The sequence below is a fragment of the Aptenodytes patagonicus genome, chromosome 3 (assembly GCF_965638725.1).
Source record: "Aptenodytes patagonicus chromosome 3, bAptPat1.pri.cur, whole genome shotgun sequence".
NCBI classification, from domain to species: Eukaryota; Metazoa; Chordata; class Aves; order Sphenisciformes; family Spheniscidae; genus Aptenodytes; species Aptenodytes patagonicus.
The window spans coordinates 2954639-2975084 of record NC_134951.1 but is presented as its reverse complement, the minus strand read 5'-3'; the positions used below and the strand labels follow the sequence as shown (position 1 = coordinate 2975084).

The 20446-nt window shown below is 39.7% G+C and overlaps 1 protein-coding gene across 3 annotated transcripts in view; it reads left to right on the top strand.

Annotated features, from left to right (window-relative positions):
* Window positions 1-20446, top strand: part of KIF13B (kinesin family member 13B) — a 133992-nt gene that overhangs the window by 93741 nt on the left and 19805 nt on the right. For 2 of the 3 annotated variants that reach the window (XM_076332574.1, XM_076332572.1), the window contains 12 exons: window positions 75-174; window positions 511-637; window positions 2186-2241; window positions 3570-3694; window positions 4821-4997; window positions 6571-6663; window positions 7650-7802; window positions 8803-8880; window positions 9530-9583; window positions 10543-10563; window positions 17902-18019; window positions 20134-20267. In XM_076332574.1, coding sequence (XP_076188689.1) covers window positions 75-174; window positions 511-637; window positions 2186-2241; window positions 3570-3694; window positions 4821-4997; window positions 6571-6663; window positions 7650-7802; window positions 8803-8880; window positions 9530-9583; window positions 10543-10563; window positions 17902-18019; window positions 20134-20267 — 1236 coding nt within the window. The remainder of the gene's footprint in view (window positions 1-74; window positions 175-510; window positions 638-2185; window positions 2242-3569; window positions 3695-4820; window positions 4998-6570; window positions 6664-7649; window positions 7803-8802; window positions 8881-9529; window positions 9584-10542; window positions 10564-17901; window positions 18020-20133; window positions 20268-20446) is intronic. The other variant, XM_076332573.1, reaches the window with a different exon arrangement.

Genomic DNA, 20446 nt, shown 5'->3' with positions numbered 1-20446 from the left:
AATGTGTAAGCCACAACTAGGAAACATTGGCTTTCCTGGGTCGATATTTAACATGGCTACTTTCCTCTTTACAGGATAGGGATTTGGAGAGGCTCCGTCGGAAATGGCTGTGTGCCTTAACAAAGCGTCAGGAGTATCTTGATCAGCAATTGCAAAAACTCGTTGGGAAGCCTGGTAAGCCAAATACTATTAAAGGTAACAATAGTGATAGGTTGAGACACATGCGCACACACTGTTTATCTTAATGTATTGTAAAATTTAGAAAAGAAGTTAATGGAGAGTTGAATCTCTGAACTCACCAGTAATTTGCTTTCAGTAAAACTACAGTTAGAGAAGCCTATATAAAATTGTTTGTTGTTCTTGTATACTGTGTGTTTCTTCTTCGTGTGCTGAATTTCTGAGCAGAGTGGATTTTATTCTATTACGGATAGTATAAGATCATTGACGCGTGATAAAGGCACTGAGTAAGAAATGCTCTCTATTGTCCTGACTGACATCCTGCTTCTCCAGATAAAACAGAAGATGATGCAGATCGGGAGGCACAGCTTTTAGAGATGAGGCTAACACTCACTGAAGAAAGGAATGCTGTAATGGTTCCTTCTGCTGGCAGTGGGATCCCTGGAGCTCCAGCGGAGTGGTAGGAACATACATTGCCATATGCAAGAACGAATGTAAAGATGATGCATGGTCTGTTCTTGCCTTGGATTGTTGCCATTTTTTGCTTTCCTTAATCTGGCCTCTGTATACTGTATGAGCAAAGTTGTTAAAATTGGGCCTCTTGCTTAAATTATTTTATTAGGCTGTGTATCTGAAATCCAGAAATGCTATTTAGTAAACGATACTATTATTGATCAGAGTGTAATTATGACCTTCTGAAAAAACGGAATCAATATTTATTACCGCTGCACTTACCATTTAAAAAAATTAGCTAATATGTTAATTACCTAGTTCATTCACTTAAAAGGCTGCTCCGTCATAATAAAAGTGCATCTACAGGAGCATTTTGTTGTGCTCCTGGTTTGAGTGCAAAGTCTGTTTAGTCAGCAAGTGTTCCATGTAATTTTCTAAACATTAAAAACAGTAAACTACACTAGACTGAGATTGCCGTACTGTAGCAGCTGAGTAACAACTGCAGATAAGGAAGCAAGGCTGTTTCACTTCAAACCTCTTGTCTTCAGTTGCTTTCAACTTTCAGAAATTTTTTTCTGAGCAAACCTCTAAATATTTATTGATGAAATTGGCTGTCATGGAGTTTTAAGCTGAAGTTTGTTAAAGCTAGTACTTCTGAAACATAAAAATGGCAAACGCTTTGTTGGAAACACGTCAAATTTCACATCAAAGTGTTTGACTAGGTTTGAAAACAGTGGAGCTGCAGGAAACTTACTTGAGGAAGAATCTGTTTTCAACACATTTGCGCCAGAGGAGATGTTCAGTATGATTCAAGCACTTTAGATATTACATAAGACTCCAGCCTGCTCGTGTTCACCACGAAGTTTATCAAGTCCAAGTTTGTCATGAGATGACTACAGCCCTTTTTTACAGCTAAGATTGCAACAAGGAGTCTTAAAGTCTTTCATGCTTCATATTACATTTTTAGTATCTTATTAATGTTGTGTAGCTTAAAAGGGCTAGGCGACGGAATATTTAATTTTAAAAACAAAAAAAACACCACCTATGTTACCCCTTCTTCCATGATATGAGAGATGCCTTAAATGGCAGCTTTGACTCTTAAATATGTGTTTTGCAAGAAAGAGTGATAACTGTGTAGTGTGGCAGCACTAATGTTGGTTTAAAAACGGACACTGGATTTTCTGATTCTCACTCTGCTGTCTTCACTGCCATCACTAATGCAGGGGGTTTTGCATTTAATAAATGTGTGTGTCAGGGTAAATAAACTTAATTTTGCTATTAGTATTTTAGAGGGAGAAAACATTTCTGAAAGCAGAGGTCAAAGAATATAATAATTCGAAGAGAGCTGGTGTAAAAGAAATACCAATTTAGTTGAGTCTCTTGGAATCTGCAACAGTAAATTAAAATAAAGCTGTTTGCCAAGGTTATCAATGGTCTGGCTTAGAAATGCAGTTGTACTGAATGTAATATGCTGTGGGCTTGTATCATAAGGTACGTGTGCTGGGTAAATCTGCGTTAGTTTAAATGCCACCATTGTCCCTGTCTTACATTTTAGGACTCCTGTGCCTGGTATGGAAACTCACATTCCTGTTATTTTCCTTGACTTGAATGGTATGTGTTTCTTAAAATGACAGAGTACTTTGAAACCAACTTGGTACAACCAATGACATTATAGAATCTAAGCAAGCTAATAAAATGAAGAAAAGCCTGGAATGGCAGGTAGATTAATTTGAGAGTGCACATTTTTGACTGAAACGTATTACTTAATGTTTCAAAATACACAGCATTATATATGGAAGGAACCGTAGGTTTTAAAAATCCCAATGTTCTGCAGATATTTAATAAGTAAAATAGAAATAGTAAAATGAGTACACTTAAGGGAGTGAACAGCAAAAGCCAGCGTCAAATAAAAATTATTGCTGGGAATGTTCTTTCTGGGGTCTCACAAGGATATAGCACTGATGCTATATCCTATAATTTCTTTACTGATGACTTAGAAGAAAATGTGAAGTCACTGGTAATAACATTTGCATATCAAAAAAACCATAGCATGATAAGCCCAAGTTAGTTTTACAGAGTGCGATCGTATGTGTTTCTTTAAACAAGGTGTGTTTCAATACATCGAAATACAAGATCCAGTTTGGACAATGTATTTGGCAGATGCTTCTACCAAAGATGGGAAATTGTAGCCGAGAAATCAGCAACCCCAAAGTAGTCCAGGGAGCCAACAGTGCCTAATCAGTTGAACAAATCCTTGTTAGGATGTTTAGAAGAGGGTTAACAGTTGGCTTAGAAGCATCAGGTGAGAGTGGGGAGGTGGCATGCTGCCTGGTGTGAGGAGGTCTTTGCTGCAATGCTGTTTACATTGATGGCTTGTTCACCTCAAAAAGCGCATTGATACATCAAATGGCTTCAGAGAGGAGCTAGTTAATAATTCATTCATGGTGAGGGACTGGAGCCAGAACAGGTTAAGCTTCTTCTCAAAAACCAGATTAAGGATTTGTTTAATCATGATCTAAAAGTACTGTATTTCTACTTTTTCAACGAGCAGCTTATCTTTATTTAAAAAAAAAAAACCAAACCCACAACACCTAACTAATGCCAAATGAGCAATGTACTCAGTATGATTGAGCAGTAGTGCTGAAAATACACCTGTGGGCAAGGAGAGGGTGTTTACAACTGGGGGAGATTCCGCACAATAGAGGACCTTATAAGGCACGCTTGAGTCTATGTCCCCAAATCTTTGTGCATGCTTTCTGTGTAGAAATGGGATTCTTTCTGAAGTGGAACAATGCGAGGAGCTTTTCTTATGTAGGTAGAGTTTAAGTAGCCAAGCTGGGAGTTTGTGATGAAAATGTGAATTCATGACTTGCCGGATGTTTTTAAAAAGGATAATTGCTTTGTGTCTCCTCACCTTCTGCATTCACTTTTGTTTCTAGCTGATGACTTCAGTTCCCAAGATAACCTTGATGACCCAGAAGCAGGTGGGTGGGATGCTACGCTTGTTGCAGAAGAGGAGGAGGAATTCTTTGAACTGCAGATTGTGAAGCATCATGATAGTGAGGTAAGCAGAGATGCAGACCATTATATTTAGTCTAGGTGCCTTTTAGTTGTTCTTTTTATATATTCAGATGTGAAAATAATGCATCAAAGAGGGCATACAAAGGGCAACGCTTGTTTCTTATATGACTGACTTTGTGTTTTCAGGGAATATTAGCTAGGAGTATAATCATGATTTGAAAAATAATAAAACTCAAGGATTTTCCTTCATCTAAATCCAAGCATTACAAAAGCTTGAGATTCTGAGTTCGTGTTTAAAAAAACAAAACAAAACAAAACCCCTGAGCAAATTAGAGTATGGAAGCCCCTAGCTGACAAACCAAACAATCTTAACTGTTGCTACGGTGAACGCATTTACCTCTGCATTGTTACATTCATTATACTCCATTTTGCCACATAGCTCCTAGTTTCACAACTTTACAATTGTTGGTTTATAATTTTTGCTATTAGGTTTAGAATCTCTGATTTATTTTTTTACCTTAAAATTTTGCTCCTTACTTTGAAACTTATTTCTTTTTATATTTTTAGAGGAGCTTTATTCCTGATGGTTTGGGTAGGTTTTTTGTTCTGTTTTATTTTTAAAGCCTGGAAAGATGGCTACCAGGCTGTTTTTCTTACGGCTTGAAGACCAACCATTTAAATCTTCAGTAATACTTTATGTTTTAACATTCAGGAAGAGAAATTCCAGCTTTTGCTGTATTGCTAGAAATGTTTCAGCAAAGTTATTTCTCAGATACAGACGGGAGAGTTTATGTGGTGTGATGGAAGATTTTCACTGCAATCTCTGTTGCTCTCTGGTTTATGTTAATATGTTAGGCCAAATGGTCCTGCATATTTTATAATTTATTTGCAATGATCCTGGGTATTCAGAGATCTTTTTTTCAAGAGGAAATGTTCCAGAGTTTGAGCAAGTTGGCATTTTTAATCCCAACGTCGTCATTTGGCAAACTAATCTTGATTTTTAAATGGCCTCTTCTAAAGTGCAGGGATCTTTCTTCATAGGGAGTGAAATGGAGAAGTTGACTCTCAAAATTTATGTATTATGTATTTTTGTTAATTATGCTTAATTAATTACAGTTAATTATACACCTAATTATGCTTATTAGAGGATACATTTTTTTCCTTTGCAGGTGAAAGCAGAAGCCTCATGGGATTCCACAGTCCACGACTGTATCCAGCTCAGTAAAGGAACAGCAGCAGATGAAAGAGTTTACCTTATTGTGAGAGCCACTGTCCAGCTCAGCCATCCTGCAGAAATGCAATTAGTGTTGCGCAAGCGCATTTGTGTTAATGTGTATGGCAGACAGGTATATCTTTTATGATCCTTCACACTTTCACTCTCCCCCACGTTTATCACTACTTGAAGAGGGGAAGGCTGTGATTTGTGCAATATGCTGCTGCTATGACTCTTATTTTCTTTTATCTGCCTTTATCTCTGCCTGAATGGAAGCACCTTATCAATGGCATTTATCAAGACTTTAAGCTGCCGGGTAATTTTCATAGTATCTTTTATATTGTGGATGATAATGCAGCTTTTTTTTGAAGGCTCGATCGCATCTAAGTATGAGAGAGTCGGTATTATTTGTATTAACTACTAAGTGCTTTATCCCCAATCACTGGAAAAAGTAGAAAGAGTTAACTTTTCATGAGCTTGGAGTTCATGTTTTGCAAAAACGGTGCATCAGAAGAAACTTGTGTGTTTCCCTACTCCTATAGTATGTTTGCACATTACTGCTAACCATTTCTATTTATGCATCCAGATATTTAGAGATAAATTAGCAATAGTTGGAGCAGAGGTCCCCTTGTGTAATTTGTCAAAGTTAATCACTCTTGGTCTTCTACGTTTTCCAATTGGCTTGTGCTCTTACGATAATGCGTAGGTGAGAGCAGGATGTTTGATAAACGGAAAGCAGAAGGTTGTCATTCCATTTGCAGCATCATGTCCTGAAAAATATTTAATTCTTGAGAAAGATGGCGAGGAAGAGTTTGTTCAGCATTGTCTCAGAATCCAGCTTCCCGTAGCAGTGATAATGACAAAGCAGAAAGCCTGAATTGTTATTCTGTTTGCACATCTGTAGTTAAAATCTGAAACAAGAGCAGAAGAGGTGTGGTCACACCCAGAAACCCTGTAGGCAACTCTAAACTGTTTTTAGTGCTAGGAATAGAAGAACTACAGTTCTTGGTGCTTTTTCTCAGAAAGGGAACAGTGAATTTTTTGTCATACAGAATGGAAGAGTGTATGCAGTAGATAAATTGAGCCTGCCAATAATTACAGTCGTGTTAAGTCTTCATCAGTTCTGTTTTCTACAGATTTAGTCAATGATGTTTTTTTACTTTTATTCGACACGGAATCTTTGGCTTGCTTGCTAGGTTTCTAAAAATCCTCGTCAATAACCTTTCCCGGGTGTTCGTCTCAGCAGCATCTTTGAATGACTCATCTCTGCATTAATTCAACAGTCCAGTTCTTAACCCTGCAAGGCGCCAAGTCAGCATAAACAATGACCATGCCCCCTTAAGTCATTCTTCATAACGATCTCTTTGGTCAAGAATTTAATGCCTGTACTTGTCGATATTCAAGACAAGTCACCTGGGGCTCTACCAAAAAAAAAAAACAACCCACCTCTAGAAGTAGCAAATGCTTTGTGTGCCGGTTAAGCAGTCACCTTGCAATGAAGGAAGTTAATCCTTTCTCTGTGTCTAAAATACAGACAAGCAAATGATTTGTCTCCAAGTTAAAATCTTTGACTCACACATATTTATTGGCTAGTCTCTTGGGTTTGGACTTCTTTCTTTGTAAACTATATTTACTTCAGTTGAAATATGTTAAACCGTGTTTTCCCTAAAGCAGGAAATATTTTCCTTTTCTTTGCCTCCCCACAGGGTTTTGCACAGAGTTTCCTCCGAAGAATGTCTCACCGAAGTTCCATTCCTGGCTGTGGTGTCACTTTTGAGATAGTCTCAAATATTCCAGAGGTGAATAAGAAATCAGAGTATCTGAAATTGGATAAGAGCCTCTAACTTTGATTTTTCCCTTATTTTGAGCATGCTAGCTCTTGCTGCTGCAAGCATAAACTATGGTTCTTATAAAAGATTAAGCATATTCCTTTACGTGCTGTGACTTAGCAGCAACCTATGTCTTACCAGTGTCACTATGTATTTTGTTGAGTGAGCATCTATTTGCTCAGGTCCTTGAAGAAACATTTTAAAGAGAGAGAAAAAGGGGGAGTAAAGATGGGTAGGTGAAGTGCCTAACGTAGGGAGCGTGAGAATATGTAAAAAATAACAAAGTGGCTTTTTCTAAGTAATGTCTTTATGCAACTCTTGATTCCTGAGCATGTTCCTAGTTAGATGCTAATCCTTTCCTTCCAAACAGATGCTCTGTCAGAGCACTTGTAAAAACATTAACACATGAAGAGCCAAAAGTCTGATTGCTGCCTGACTGTCTTTTATGTTCTGCTGTATTTAGCACTCTGTGTTGAAATGCTTCTCAAGCAATGTTCTGTTTTTTTTCTCGGAAGTCACTTGAAATTTTGTTTTCCTCACAGGATAGGTAACGCCCCGAATGTGTTTGAGCATTTTTTAATTACAAAATATCTGAATGCAGCCCTTTTGCTAATCTATGGCAGTCTCACTGTGAGACTCTCAACACTCCCCCCCCCCCCCCCAAAAAAAAAAACAAACCCCAAACCACCAAAACCTAAAGAAGAGTAACCACGTATAGCTTGAGATGTCTATGACAGTGGTAGGAGCCCCCATGCAGTTTGCATGGCACAAGTTCCTTCAATGTAATGAGGCTTATGTTTAGAAATCTCCAACAAGACATCTGAATCTGCCCCGGAGCTTAAGGGCAAACAATGTTGAATCTGTCCTGCATGTTTTAAAAATGCGTTTTCTTCAGGAGTGATGTGGGAGATTTTTATTTCATTTTAAAAGGATGTCATTTCTTTTTGTCTTCCTAGGATGCTCAAGGAGCTGAAGAGCGGGAGGCACTAGCCAGAATGGCAGCGAATGTTGAAGATGCAGCTTCAGCTGACTCTGAAGCCTATATTGAGAAGTACTTGCGGAGTGTGCTGGCTGTGGAGAACATTCTCACCTTGGATCGTCTGCGCCAGGTCTGTTTTTAAGGCTGTAGCAGACAGCAGAGAATATGCTTACTAAGAACAGTGTATGGCAATGCAAATGTTCTCATAAGTGCATACAATGGCTAACAAACCAAAAACACCACTTCACTGCATACCTCAGCCTTACAAAGTGTGCGTGTGGCAGACATCCAAAGAGGCAAATGTAGCTCTCTCTACAGAGATGTTCTCACTCAGCTACCTGCGATATGGATGGATGGGACTGGGAGCTCTATATTAAATGCATTATTATGGGATGCTTGGTTTGTTTTTAAGACTGTGCATTGCTAATTATGGTTCAGAAAAAGTAGTTGTGTGGCATTAGCTTTTGCTTTCTGAAGCTTTGGGCTTTAGTAATAGTTTCCGAAGTTGCTAGTAGAATTCTTGTCATTTTGCCCATGTTCTACCTTGAAGTAACCAAACCTATTCCGTCAATAAATAAGATGTTGATTGAGTCAATCTTAAGTACTGTAACTTGATCTGTTTACCAGGAAAAATACAGGAAAGAAAAACATTTATTGAAAATTGTTCTTCTGGATATAAATTATGCAAGCACAAAAAGTTATGCAAAACAAGCTAGGGTATGTGCCTGCCCACTATAAATTAATGGTGAAGTGTGATGCACTCTTAAGTATTGAAAGCAAGTTCCCTGTCATATATGATTAGTTTAAAGGATTAAAATAGGAGCTCAGCTTGGAAAGGGAGTCTTAGTCTTTGCATCTGTAACAGTCATCTCCTAGAATCAGAACTAGCTGTAAAATCCTACGTGTGCCAATCAGCAAAATACTAGATGTTAAAGTTTATCCACTCTTACACTTCCAGCCATATTATGTGCAAGTTCTTGATTACAGTAGCCTTTACAGACAGGAGCCTGTGCAGTAAGGCTGTTTAGAAACGTTTTTCTTGTATAGACAAAACTATCCTGGGATGATTGGAGCTTAGATTCTTGCAAAGCATGCATATTTTCTTTGTTTTGCTTCTCTATGATTGGCAGGAAGTTGCTGTAAAAGAGCAGCTAATGGGAAAAGGAAAACTCTACCGCAGGAGCCTGAGCTCTCCCAATGTGAATCGGGTGAGTATTCCGTGCTGGCATCTGCAGCATATTGAGGGCAGCAGGTCCAGTCTTTGAACTACAGGTCCCTGTGATGCCGGACTCATGGAGTATAGCCATAAATTTCCTTCTGTTTGTCTGTGCTGTTTGTGAGCATGTAAATCGCTAAGTGGAGACAAAATCTGCACATATTCATGCTTTCATCATACAGGCTAGTATGCGTGAAAGCACCCCCATAAATCCAGACTATCTGAAAAAGCCACATAAAAATAACTTATGCTTTTTTTTTTCTTTTTTCTGAACTCTGGAGGTTTTTTCATTTAGCTATCAAATTGAAGATTTTTTTTCTTTTTCTTTAGAAGATTTGAAAGCAAGTTACAAGTATTTACTGAACTTAAACTTTGTAACAGTGTTGTGCATAAGAAAGGCGAGACTTCTGTTGTCCAAAATTTGGAAAGAAATCCATTGACGGAACTGGTAATCAAACTTGTCAAATTCTGGCTCCTTCCAGGTCAATAATTGGAATTTCACCTTTCATCTCTTGGCTTTCAGTTCTGCTTTAACCGCAAAACTGTTTCTTTCCACCCTTCCTTGTGTTTGTCAAGAGACATATTTATCAGTTGTTTAAGTTTTTGTTAAGAAATAATTCTGCTTGTCTTAACTATTTCAGCTTTCTGGAAGCCGCCAAGATTTAGCACCCCCTTATAACCTGAGCAGTAACCGGGTAAGTATCTGAAGGTCTCCTGGGAAATCTTCTGTAGAAAAAAGGTAGCTACAGTGACTACAGTATACCAGTTACAGGGGCATAAGTGGGAAACATCTGTAAAAGGTGGGGCACACCCATGGTGCTCCTTGTATCCTTGGGACTGTTCCTAGGACATAACTACCTTTGGATGTGCTACACTAGACCTCTCTGGGAAAGTTCCCAAGCCTTCGTCAGTCATACAGCACTGCCGCCAGCCGCTGTGGGATGTACGATGGCAGACCTGAGTTGAGCAGACAGGATTAAACGTAGCCATCCATCACACAGGATTGCATTTATCAGGGGAAATTTTCTCATTGTCAAGCTTCAGAGCTCTTCCAAAGCTTTAACCTGGCTGGATGCAAACCTTCTGGGTAAGGGACAAATTTGGGTTCCTATGTAAGTTCAGGTCCGCCTCTAGGACAGAATAGAGGCCTTTGAGGAGAGTCTCTGACCTTCAGAGGGAAACCAGCAGTCTTAAGCTTCTGGTGGGTGATAATTCAGCCCACTACACTCCTTAAAAACAACTGTATAGATCAAAAGTATTTCTTTAAAAAGTGAAATTTAAACTTAATTTCCAAGTCTTAGATAAACTGAAGGGTCTTCTCCTGATAGATATTCTGCCCAGCGAGCAGAGCCATTTTAAAAGGGAGAATCTAGTGGTGAAAAGATATTTTAATGCATAATGCAATTGCATGGAATAATAGAATTTTGATGTAGTGCTCTAGCATTGGTTGCTAAATCTGCTACATCTGGTCCATGTAGAGAATGCTAAAGTATGTGCAGGTGATAAAGTGCTTATAGCAACTTCTATTTGGAGAGAACTGTGGAGTGTTTCAATATTGTAGGTTTTCAAAGCAAAAATTAAAGACCAGAGTTCTTGATGATTTCTGTTTTTCTCCTCCCTTCCCCTCAATGATTTCTCTCATTGCATGTTTCAGAGTCCAAAGGTCCCAGCAGAGGTAATTCATTAGGTCCACCTAATGAGTGGGATAATAATTTTATCTCACTATAAAGTTTATTTTGCTCACTTACATGCTTTTACTTCCTGCTTTGAAGGTGCCGCTGGTGGTGTCTCATTTGCATAGTACACAGCAAATGATTTTTTCCATTGAAAAGCCTGTCATTAATGCAGTTTGAAACTGGTACAAATGAGAGAAGTTTCTCCTTCTTGGGTGATTCTTACGGTTTGTTACAGAGCTATAGCTATTTAATGCCATTTCTCACAGTTCTTTGGATAGGGTGAAGTTATTTCAGAAATGGCCCCAACTCAGCTAAAAAGAAAAAAAAAAAAGGTAGACCTGAAAGCAAGCAAATATATGCCAGTCATGTGTACATTAGCCTGGAGATGAGATAAACGTTGAGAGTTTCTTCCAAATCTTTCTCAGGCTTTATGGCTTCAGATAGTTCAGTGTTAACAACTCTCGATTTCTATGAAAGAATGATTTTTAAATTAATACTGGGCCAATGGAAAACGTTTATCCTTAGTATCATGTTAACACTCTCGGAGGAATGGCTGTCCCCTTAGTTGTACCAAGCTTTGGTTAACCAGAGTTAATTCGTAGTGGTTTGCATGGGGTTTTGCAGCTCTTCACCGTGGTTGATGTAGCCGCTGACAAACACACTGTACCGCTGTAACACGGAGCTGAGATTGTGTAGCTTACCTCCTTGCTTGCAGCGTGCTTCATTTCAAGGCACTTGTTACTCAGGACATGGGGAGTGCAAACTCCCCTGTTAGAATTTTCTGATTTCAAATGGATCTCTGGTTCAGTTTCCGTAGGGAGATGAGCGAAAGCGTTTGTAATCACAATGAAATGTTAAACAAATTCTTAAATGTTCCTATAGCACACAGACATCATAAAGCACACTGGTGATATTGGTCCTATCTATTTTAGCATAAAGGATCTGAGAATGGCTTGATATGCAGAGTTTCAGCTAAGTTAGATGTCGTTGTCACTTGCAGAGAAATTTAGTGAAAAGTCTTCTCCAGCAGTCATAACTCGTTATTTTACCAGGAATTTGGTTTTGTTTACAAGTGACTATAATAAGCTAATCTCAAACAAGTGGTTTATTATACCATAAGAAACATCAGTCACAGGATAGTAACGGCATCCTGAATTGGGTGGAGAACTAATCTGTCAAGCCTGCATACTTTAATATTAGTGGGAGCCCTCAACATATTTCAGAATAGTCCTCTCCTTAACTTTTATTCCATTACTTCATTTTTCTCTCTAATTTTAACATTATTATTCCTTGCATTCCTGCTGTCTTTACCGTGGATTTTTAGCTTTGTGGAAAGGGCTCTTGAGTCTCATTCCTTTATGTAAAGCACCATTCACGCTGGTAAAGTTATGAATGTGGACGCCGCTTCATTCTTCAGCACTATGAATAGCCAGGACTCATTCCCCTGTAAACAAGAATATTAAAGAAGTTAGAATAAGAAGTAAAGATGGTGTTGGTGCAGCTAAAACAGGCAGATCAGAAGTTTCCAGAATTAGGACCCGGATTCATCTTGCAGCCATAGTTGAATCTCTGTTACTACAAATGTGGATGGGTGGTCACACCCCCCTGAAGAGCTAGAAAAGCCCTTCTCCAGACTGGAGCAGAGGTGTGGGTTTGGCATATTTTGAAAAAACATTAAAGAATATCTCTGTGTACTGACACCACAGAGAGCTTCCAAAGAGCAGGATGACTCTCACACTGAGATATGCATTCACGTGAAATATTTAAGTCACCATTGGGATTTTTTTAATAATAACTCATGAGATTAAGCTACCGAACTGGCTGAGAAGGCAAAGAGATGCCTTCTAAATTTACTTCAGAAGACAGTCTTACGGATGTTTCATATTAGGTTAACAGGACTGCATTTGGTCTCACCTCAAAGTTATATCTGCTTGCTTAAATGAGAAAAAGCCGATTTTTACTCCTGTTATCACTACAGATATGGTTACGGGAGAGTGAGATGGATTTTATTTCATCTTGCACATCAGTACATGTCAGGTGATGCCAGAGTATAGAGTCTCTTAGTGGTGATACAAGATACGGAGCTGGATTTTTACGTTCCAGGGTGCTTGCATTGGAATTTAAAAAATTCAGTTGACTTAAACTGGATGAATGAGCTGCACAAAGAATGGAAGGCACCTCTGACTTTTTTTACGGGTCGTCTTCAGACTATAATCACATACTGATGAAAAATTTCATCAGTTGTTCTTAAAATACCTTTGCACAATAGCCATTCTGTCTTTGACAGTCATCCTTCCTTTCCCAAAGGTCCGGTAGTTTGTAGCTCAAAAGCCTTGTATCCAAAAGCCAAATAAGACAAGATTGTGCCACTGAACCTTCAGGTTTTACTGGGAACCAGAGTTTTTTCACCAAATTGGTACCATGTAGATCAATTTGAATAATCTCGCTGTTCATGAGAACAAGTGCCTTTTGTCCCAGCTGTATGCTTACATTTAAGTGCTACATGGTTATCTTTTCCTAAGCCTTTTCTGAACTGCTAAAATAATAAAACACAAGAACTATTCATTTCTCTTACCCAGTGGCAGCATTTTAATGGTCTGTCAACTTCAAGAAAAGAATTGTTGTCAGGTAAAGCCTACAGATGACTTAGGTAGTGATCACCCATATTTGCTCTAAAGATTTTGTGCGTGTCAGTGCTGACCTGAAATAAATTCCCTGGTGTTTTTCATGGAGGATGTGTGAAAGAAGGGAAGGCAGAGGAGAAGGAGAAGGTATTATAGAAATAAAACACTTTATTTTGATACAGAGCTGTTTATACATCAAGGGACATGCATTCTTCCGGTGGCTATTTTTTGATTTGTTAAATTAAGTCACTTGACCTCTGTTTGGTCACTTGGCAGAGACCAAATATATTCATGAAATGATGGCTCCTCTGGGCAAATGATTTATAAACTTCCTTCCTTTCTCTCACCACCCTTCTTGATAGAGGAAAGATTCACAGCACTTAATACCAATTGCTTAGACTTCAAGTGTTTCAGTTAGTGAATGCACAAAGCAATCGTGAGAGTGCTGTATAACATGCATATGTGAAACTTGGGAGCTTCATCAAGTTAATATAGTTAATAATTCTTATATTTTTTTCTTTTTGTGAGATTGAGATGGGTTATCTTTCAATCCACCTTAGTAAAATCAATCATTCATGAACTGCCTTTTGCCTCTGCAGATTCTTCACACAACAGTTGAGCCTTTCAGTTGCCTCCAGTATTTTCTTTTGCAAATATTTCTCCACCTGTTGCCCTGATTTACCTACTTTTTAATGGTTTGCTGTCATCTCAGAGTTGAGGCTCACATTACCCCTAACAAATCTGACCTTCAGTCTACAATGATGATCTTTCTGCTCTCTCCAAAGCAAGTGTTATTTAAAAACCCGACATACCTTAAATATATGGCCAGACAGATCCTTTTCTCAAGTGCACATTCCTGTTCTCAGGACCTTCATTTTGTTTAACCTGGCAAAATATTTAAAATTATGTCGAAAATGTAGTCGTCCATAATAGCAAGGCTGAAGCAAAATTTCCTAAAGATCCTAAGAAAAAAGGCTTTTCCTAAGGAAAAAGTCACTAAACGTTGCCATTCTTTCTGTACAAGATGAATATTCTGAAAGTGTTTTGCTCTGTTTCTTACCTACTCCAATTTTTTTCATCATTCTCCAAACAGGTCTAGAAAGTCAAGATACTTGCCTGAAACTGTTCTTGTTAGAACAGTCAATGAAGGGCACTTCTGACTCAACAAATCGTGATTCAGAAAATGATTCAGTTGCTCCTTACCTGCATTGAGTCAGTGTTCTAGAAAGCTAGAAAACTTTCCCATAATAGTCTTTCTGTTTCTTATGTCTCTGTGGTCTCCAGAAGCACTTAGGCTTGGCCTATAGGAAGAAAATTAATAAGACATGTAGCCTTTATCCATTTGTCTTTAGTAAGTGCATCGTTATTCTAAGATCCAAAAGTAACACTAATCAAGCTTTATGTCCTCCAAAAAAGAAGCCTTCAGATGCTTCGCACTCTTCCATTGTTCGTTTTCTTAACCTAATGCCAACATCTACCAGGCTGATGGCAGACCAGACCAGAAGGCAACAAAACCAAACAGTATTTCAAGATTGTTTGAGTCTTGTGACGACTTCCCACCAAATAGTCTTCTGTTTTGGTTTTTGTGGGGGTTTTTTGGGTTTGTTTGTTTTTTTTTTAAAAAACTCCTTCAGCACCACTGAGCTGGTGCATGCAAAAAATACCAAATTACACTGAGATATTTTCCCCATCTGGATGAAGTATTAACTCTTTTCTCATGTTTTGACTCTTCTCCTGCAAACTAACCCGTCAGTGGGAGCCAGTGAAGGAGACTTCAGGAAACTTTTCACATCCCGAAGGGGAAGACAGTTTGAGCATAGTCTGAAGCCGTAGGCTGTTTCCATGCTGGCTTTCAATGTCTGCTTCTGCGCGTGAAGTGATCAGAATGGCAGAAAGCAGTCTCTGAAGCAGTATTTTGAATGGATGTAAGTGGGGCAAGACTGCATGCGGTAAGGCCACCTGAAAGAAACCTGCACTAGTTGAAAGACGAGACTGCAAAAGCCTGAATAAGAGTTTCTGGGGAGTGGAATAGGAAAGACTGTTTCATAGAAGCATTTTGTGGAAAGAATTTTCCAGACATAGGCATGACTTTTTGATGTGTGTAAGACATAAATGAGTTGCAGGTCAAAGATAATGCTTAAGTTGGGGGCTTAAGGTATGGGTAGAACGGCTCTATCATCCATGCTGATAGAGCAGGAAGCTTTCAAGAGGGGCTTAAACACCAAAGTCCTCAAAAATACAAGACTAAACAAACCCCTGGTATTACTGCTAGGTCCCAGCCTGGGTTATATCAGTTTTGACATTCAGGATGGCTGCCTCCAGTGAACTCAGACATCCATTAGTCTTTAGGTATCCCAAATGTTACTTCACAGAAACAGCGCCTGTTGTCTCTACATCAAATAATACGGATGTTAGCTAGTAGAGGTCTGAAGACGGGTGCTGCGCAAGTTACTTGCTATTCAAAGCAGGAGAGCTTCTGTGGGACTAACTTATAGATCCAAATGGAAACGATTTTTGCTCTGGGCTGCTCAGTGTGACCTTCAACCCATTGGAGAAATCTATTCCTCCTATCCTGGCTTATTTATTATTTGTGAAACATTCATGACTTCAAGTTACAGTTAAGATTAGTTTAGCTGCCTGTCATTTTTGTGTTCAAGGTCGGATTATTTTCTTGCATCCAACAGTGTGAAGCTTCTTGAAAAGGCACATTTCCACCCTCTTCCTCCAGGAAAAACACATGAAACTTGTGCTCTGGGATGTAGCAGGTCTATCCATCCCTTGTGACTCCTTTCTAGTATGTTCACTGTACCATCTCGTGAAAGTATTTCTCTTTCTGGTATGTCTTTTAAAAGAACAAGCAAGATTCAGATACAGATACAATATAATCCAGACAAGTACAGATATTGTACCAACCATAGCATAACTCTTTACCAGAAGTGGGATCAGACTTCAATTTTTGGCTGCACCGTCCTGTCTTTGCAACCTCTGTTTCTGGAAAGGTGAAACTTTGCAAGCTTGTAGTCCTGAGGGCACTCTGCTACTTGAACAGGACAACACTTTTCCACAAGTCATTGAGACTTCTTACAGCATTTGAGACCAGATTCTTTTGGCATGTAGACTCTTAAATGGATATTGAATTGCCTTAAAGTCTCCTATAAATTAAGTAAATTAGCACCATATAGTTTTGTTAGCGCCTACTCTTTAGCAGTGCAAAGGAACCGCTTTGGCAGGCGTTACGAGTGGGCCTATATCAGAAGTTTGAAGGACAACCACATGGATTTCAGTGCCTGCCTTTCAGCTCTGCACACTTAACGTGGTGCACAGTTTGGTGAAGCAATATACTGGTCTTGTGTTCACATGAAATTTTCAGCAGAGACACCCTCTGGCCAGTCACTTCGTGTAATCATTGCAGACAAATCTGTAAATGATTTTACATATCAAGATGATAGAGTTAGGAAAAAATGATTTGGCCACATAGATTCTTGACACTCGTGCACTGGTGTGAAATACTAGCTTGGAGATTCTCTGTGTTAGCCAAGAGACTTTGTCATTGAGCCAGTTTCTGACCCATAAGGTTGAGAAGAAAGACGCAAAACCACAGTGGACCTTTGTAAAAGCGAGAGAAATCGCACCCCACATGCAGAATAGTGTGTTACCTCCGTTGGGATCCATGTGAAAACCCAACTAGAGAATCCTGGGACCTTGGAAAGGCAGATGGCCTACCACCTTCTCAGTCGCTGTTTCTTCCTGCCTCATCTACACTCAGGCTCTTGCAGGTCTGAAAATCATAGAATCATAGAATCATTAAGGTTGGAAAAGACCTCTGAGATCATCAAGTCCAACCATGAACCCAACACCCCCATGCCCACTAAACCATGTCCCTAAGCGCCTCATCTACACGTCTTTTAAATACCTCCAGGGATGGGGACTCCACCACTTCCCTGGGCAGCCTGGTCCAATGTTTAACCACTCTTTCAGTAAAGACATTTTTCCTCACGTCCAATCTAAACCTCCCCTGGCGCAACTTGAGGCCATTTCCACATCGTTTCATCTTTACTAACCATGTCAAGACTCTAACCTGTCTTTACTTAATCTTTTTCTTGGCTCCTGGTATCCGTAGCTTGTTGTCGTGTATTCCATCTCCCTCTTTTCCAGGCTATTAAAAAAAATTGCACTACCACAGTTGTTTCCTCTTGATCTGATCAGCTCTTCCATTATCTGACCCTAGGCACTAACATCCAGCCTTTAGGTCTAAGATCATATTTCTTTTCTTGTTCAGAGCTGTGTCTGTCCTCACTCCTTCCCTCTGACACTCTCTATATCCCGATTTCACTTGTGACCGCTTCCTGAGCAGATACACAAAATATTTAGGCATTTTGGGCAGACAGTACTATTTTATTTTCACCTGGCTGTAACTTTTCACCTGGTTGTGACTTGTAAAACACAGCTGTGCAATTGAGTGAGCTATTATAGCTTTAAGGTCTATAAGTAGACTTTTTATGTGCCTTGATGCTGATGGGAGCTGGGGGTGCTTATCTTTGCAGGACTGGGTGTTTCAACTAAAAATGCCTCTGGGGAAGGGTCTTTCCTCAGCTCTGTGCATTCTGAACTTTGCAAAAAGGCTGTGCAGGCTGGCATGGTATGTAAGTATTGCTGTACTCTTGCTGGTGTGCTAACTTTGAAAAATACAACTTTTTTTTTTTTCCCTCCTAGGGCCGATGGGAGAGTCAGCAAGATGTATCCCAAGGTGCCACAAATCCCAGTAGAGGCATTAGTCCGTCTCGTACCTCTCTGCCAGGCTCTGGGCAGCAAAACCACTCTCCTGATCCGGGTAAGGGCTTTCCTAAAGCTAAAATAACTTTCCTAAAAATGGAGTGAAGTTACCCCAGCTCCTGAATGTCAGATAAAGCTGAGCTGCTTTCAGAGATGCAGAGAAATTTCTTCTCCAGAAAAATGTTCACGCAGTTCCCTCTGTGTGAATATTTAGCAGTTGTGGCAAAACTACTCAGACTCTAGGCTATTCCAGCTAGCCTTTCCTTCAACTCTGTTACTAGTTCTGCTAAATGCCACGTGGTTAAAGTTGTCTGAAGATGCAGTCTTATCTCAGGAGCTCAATTTCTAAAGCCAAAAGCTAGCTGGGCTCAGAAAGCGCTATTTGCTATGTGCGTAAACCAGCTGTCCTGGTTTCAGCAGGGACAGAGTTAATTTTCCTCCCAGTAGCTGGCGTAGTGCTGTGTTTTGGATTTAGCATGAGAATAATGTGATAACACACTGATGTTTTAGTTGTTGCTAAGCAGTGCTTATACTAAGTCAAGGACTTTTCAGCTTCCCGTGCTCTGCCAGCGGGGAGGGTGAGCGAGTGGTTGTGTGTGCTTGGTTGCCGACTGGAGTTCAACCACGACAGTCCTTTTTGGCGCCCAACGTGGGGCACAAAGGGTTGAGATAATGACAGAACTGACCAGAACGTGTTAAAATAAATTTGTTATAAGCATATACAGAGAAATTTCTAAAAATTAATTGCAAGTACATCACTAATGGCAAGACACTGGCCAGAAGAAGACCCCAGAAAAGAAAGATGGGTGACGAATGTCTTTTCAAAAGCCTAAAGGGACTATTGAATATTCTGTGGAATCAAGAGATACTTTAAACAGTATTGCCTTGAAATTTGATATATCACCCTCAGGTAACTGATTGAAGTCAAGCTCCATAACCTCATCGGTGTCCCAGAGAGGGATCTCAGTAGACCCCTGCCAGCTGCTCACTCACCCACCCCACCTCCCCACCCCCTCCAGTGGGATGGGGGAGAGCATCAGAAGGGCAAAAGTAAGAAAACTTGTGGGTTGAGATAAGAACAGTTTAATGATTGAAATAATAGAATAATAATAAATTGTAATGAAAAGGAAAACAACAAAAAAGAGAGAGAGAAACAAAACCCAGGAAAAATAAGTGATGCAACTGCTCACCACCCACTGACCAACGCCCAGCCAGTCCCCGAGCAGTGATCGCTGCCCCCCGGCCAACTCCCCCCAGTTTCTGTACTGAGCATGACGTCCCATGGTATGGAATATCCCTTTGGCCAGTTGGGGTCAGCTGTCCTGGCTGTGCCCCCTCCCAACTTCTTGTGCGCTTCCTCGCTGGCAGAGCATGGGAAGCTGAAAAGTCCTTGACTTAGTATAAGCACTGCTTAGCAACAACTAAAACATCAGTGTGTTATCACATTATTCTCACGCTAAATCCAAAACACAGCACTATGCCAGCTACTGGGAGGAAAATTAACTCTATCCCAGCCGAAACCAGGACACCAGCAAAGACAGTAAGGCTGCTAATATGTTAGAAAATAAGCAGCACTGGATTTGGATGGATTATTTTGCAGCTGATGTGCCTAATGTGTAACTGAGAGCACAGAGATATATAGTAGTGATGTTTAGTACATATAACTAGGTTTTCTCAAGGGGGGAGTAGTGTGGAAAAAATGGCAGTGTGAGTAAGAAGAGTTAAATGCCCCTAACTTTTTGCTTTTTCTTAACTTGGATCTTCTCATCTCTTATTTCTAGTAAGTTTTGTAATTGCTGTTAAAATTGTGTGCTGTATGGACATCCTTTTTCAATTTTGTTTCTTGGGGTTTTTTTTTCCCCTGCTTCTGCAAGTTATAAAGCATTTTATGTTTCTAATTGCAAACAACAAGCTTTTTCACACTATGTGATGAAAAAGATTTTCTGTATACTGGGGCCACAGATTAAGACCTACCCAAATTCATATGTCCCTTTCGAAGGAGGAGCAAGCACTCAGTGCTTTTCCTTGGCTAATGCTTTGACCACTGGAAGGTGTCATCTCAGACTAAAATGACAACAGTTTTGTAATACTTTTTTGGGGTGTTTTGGGTTGGGTTTTTTTTTTCCTTTTCCCCAAAGCATAACTGTTCTCATTTTTTAATTTTTCCAACAGGTATTGGTAGCCTTGCTGCTTCCTATCTGAATCCTGTAAAGTCCTTTGTGCCTCAGATGCCAAAGCTGCTGAAGTCTCTCTTTCCTGTTAGAGATGAGAAAAAGGGCAGGCAGACCTCTCCCCTTGCACAGCAGGTAAAAAATGAAATCAAATAGGCTATGCAGCAATACTGGTGAGTGCTGTTAGACTTGCTGGCAAAGTGCTATTTTATATGTTGTTGCAGGGCAAACCAAGCTTTTAGTCACAGTAAAGCCTTGTGATGCATTTCCCCTCCATTCTGTCCAGAGATAGTGGAGCTGTTTAAACTTATTGA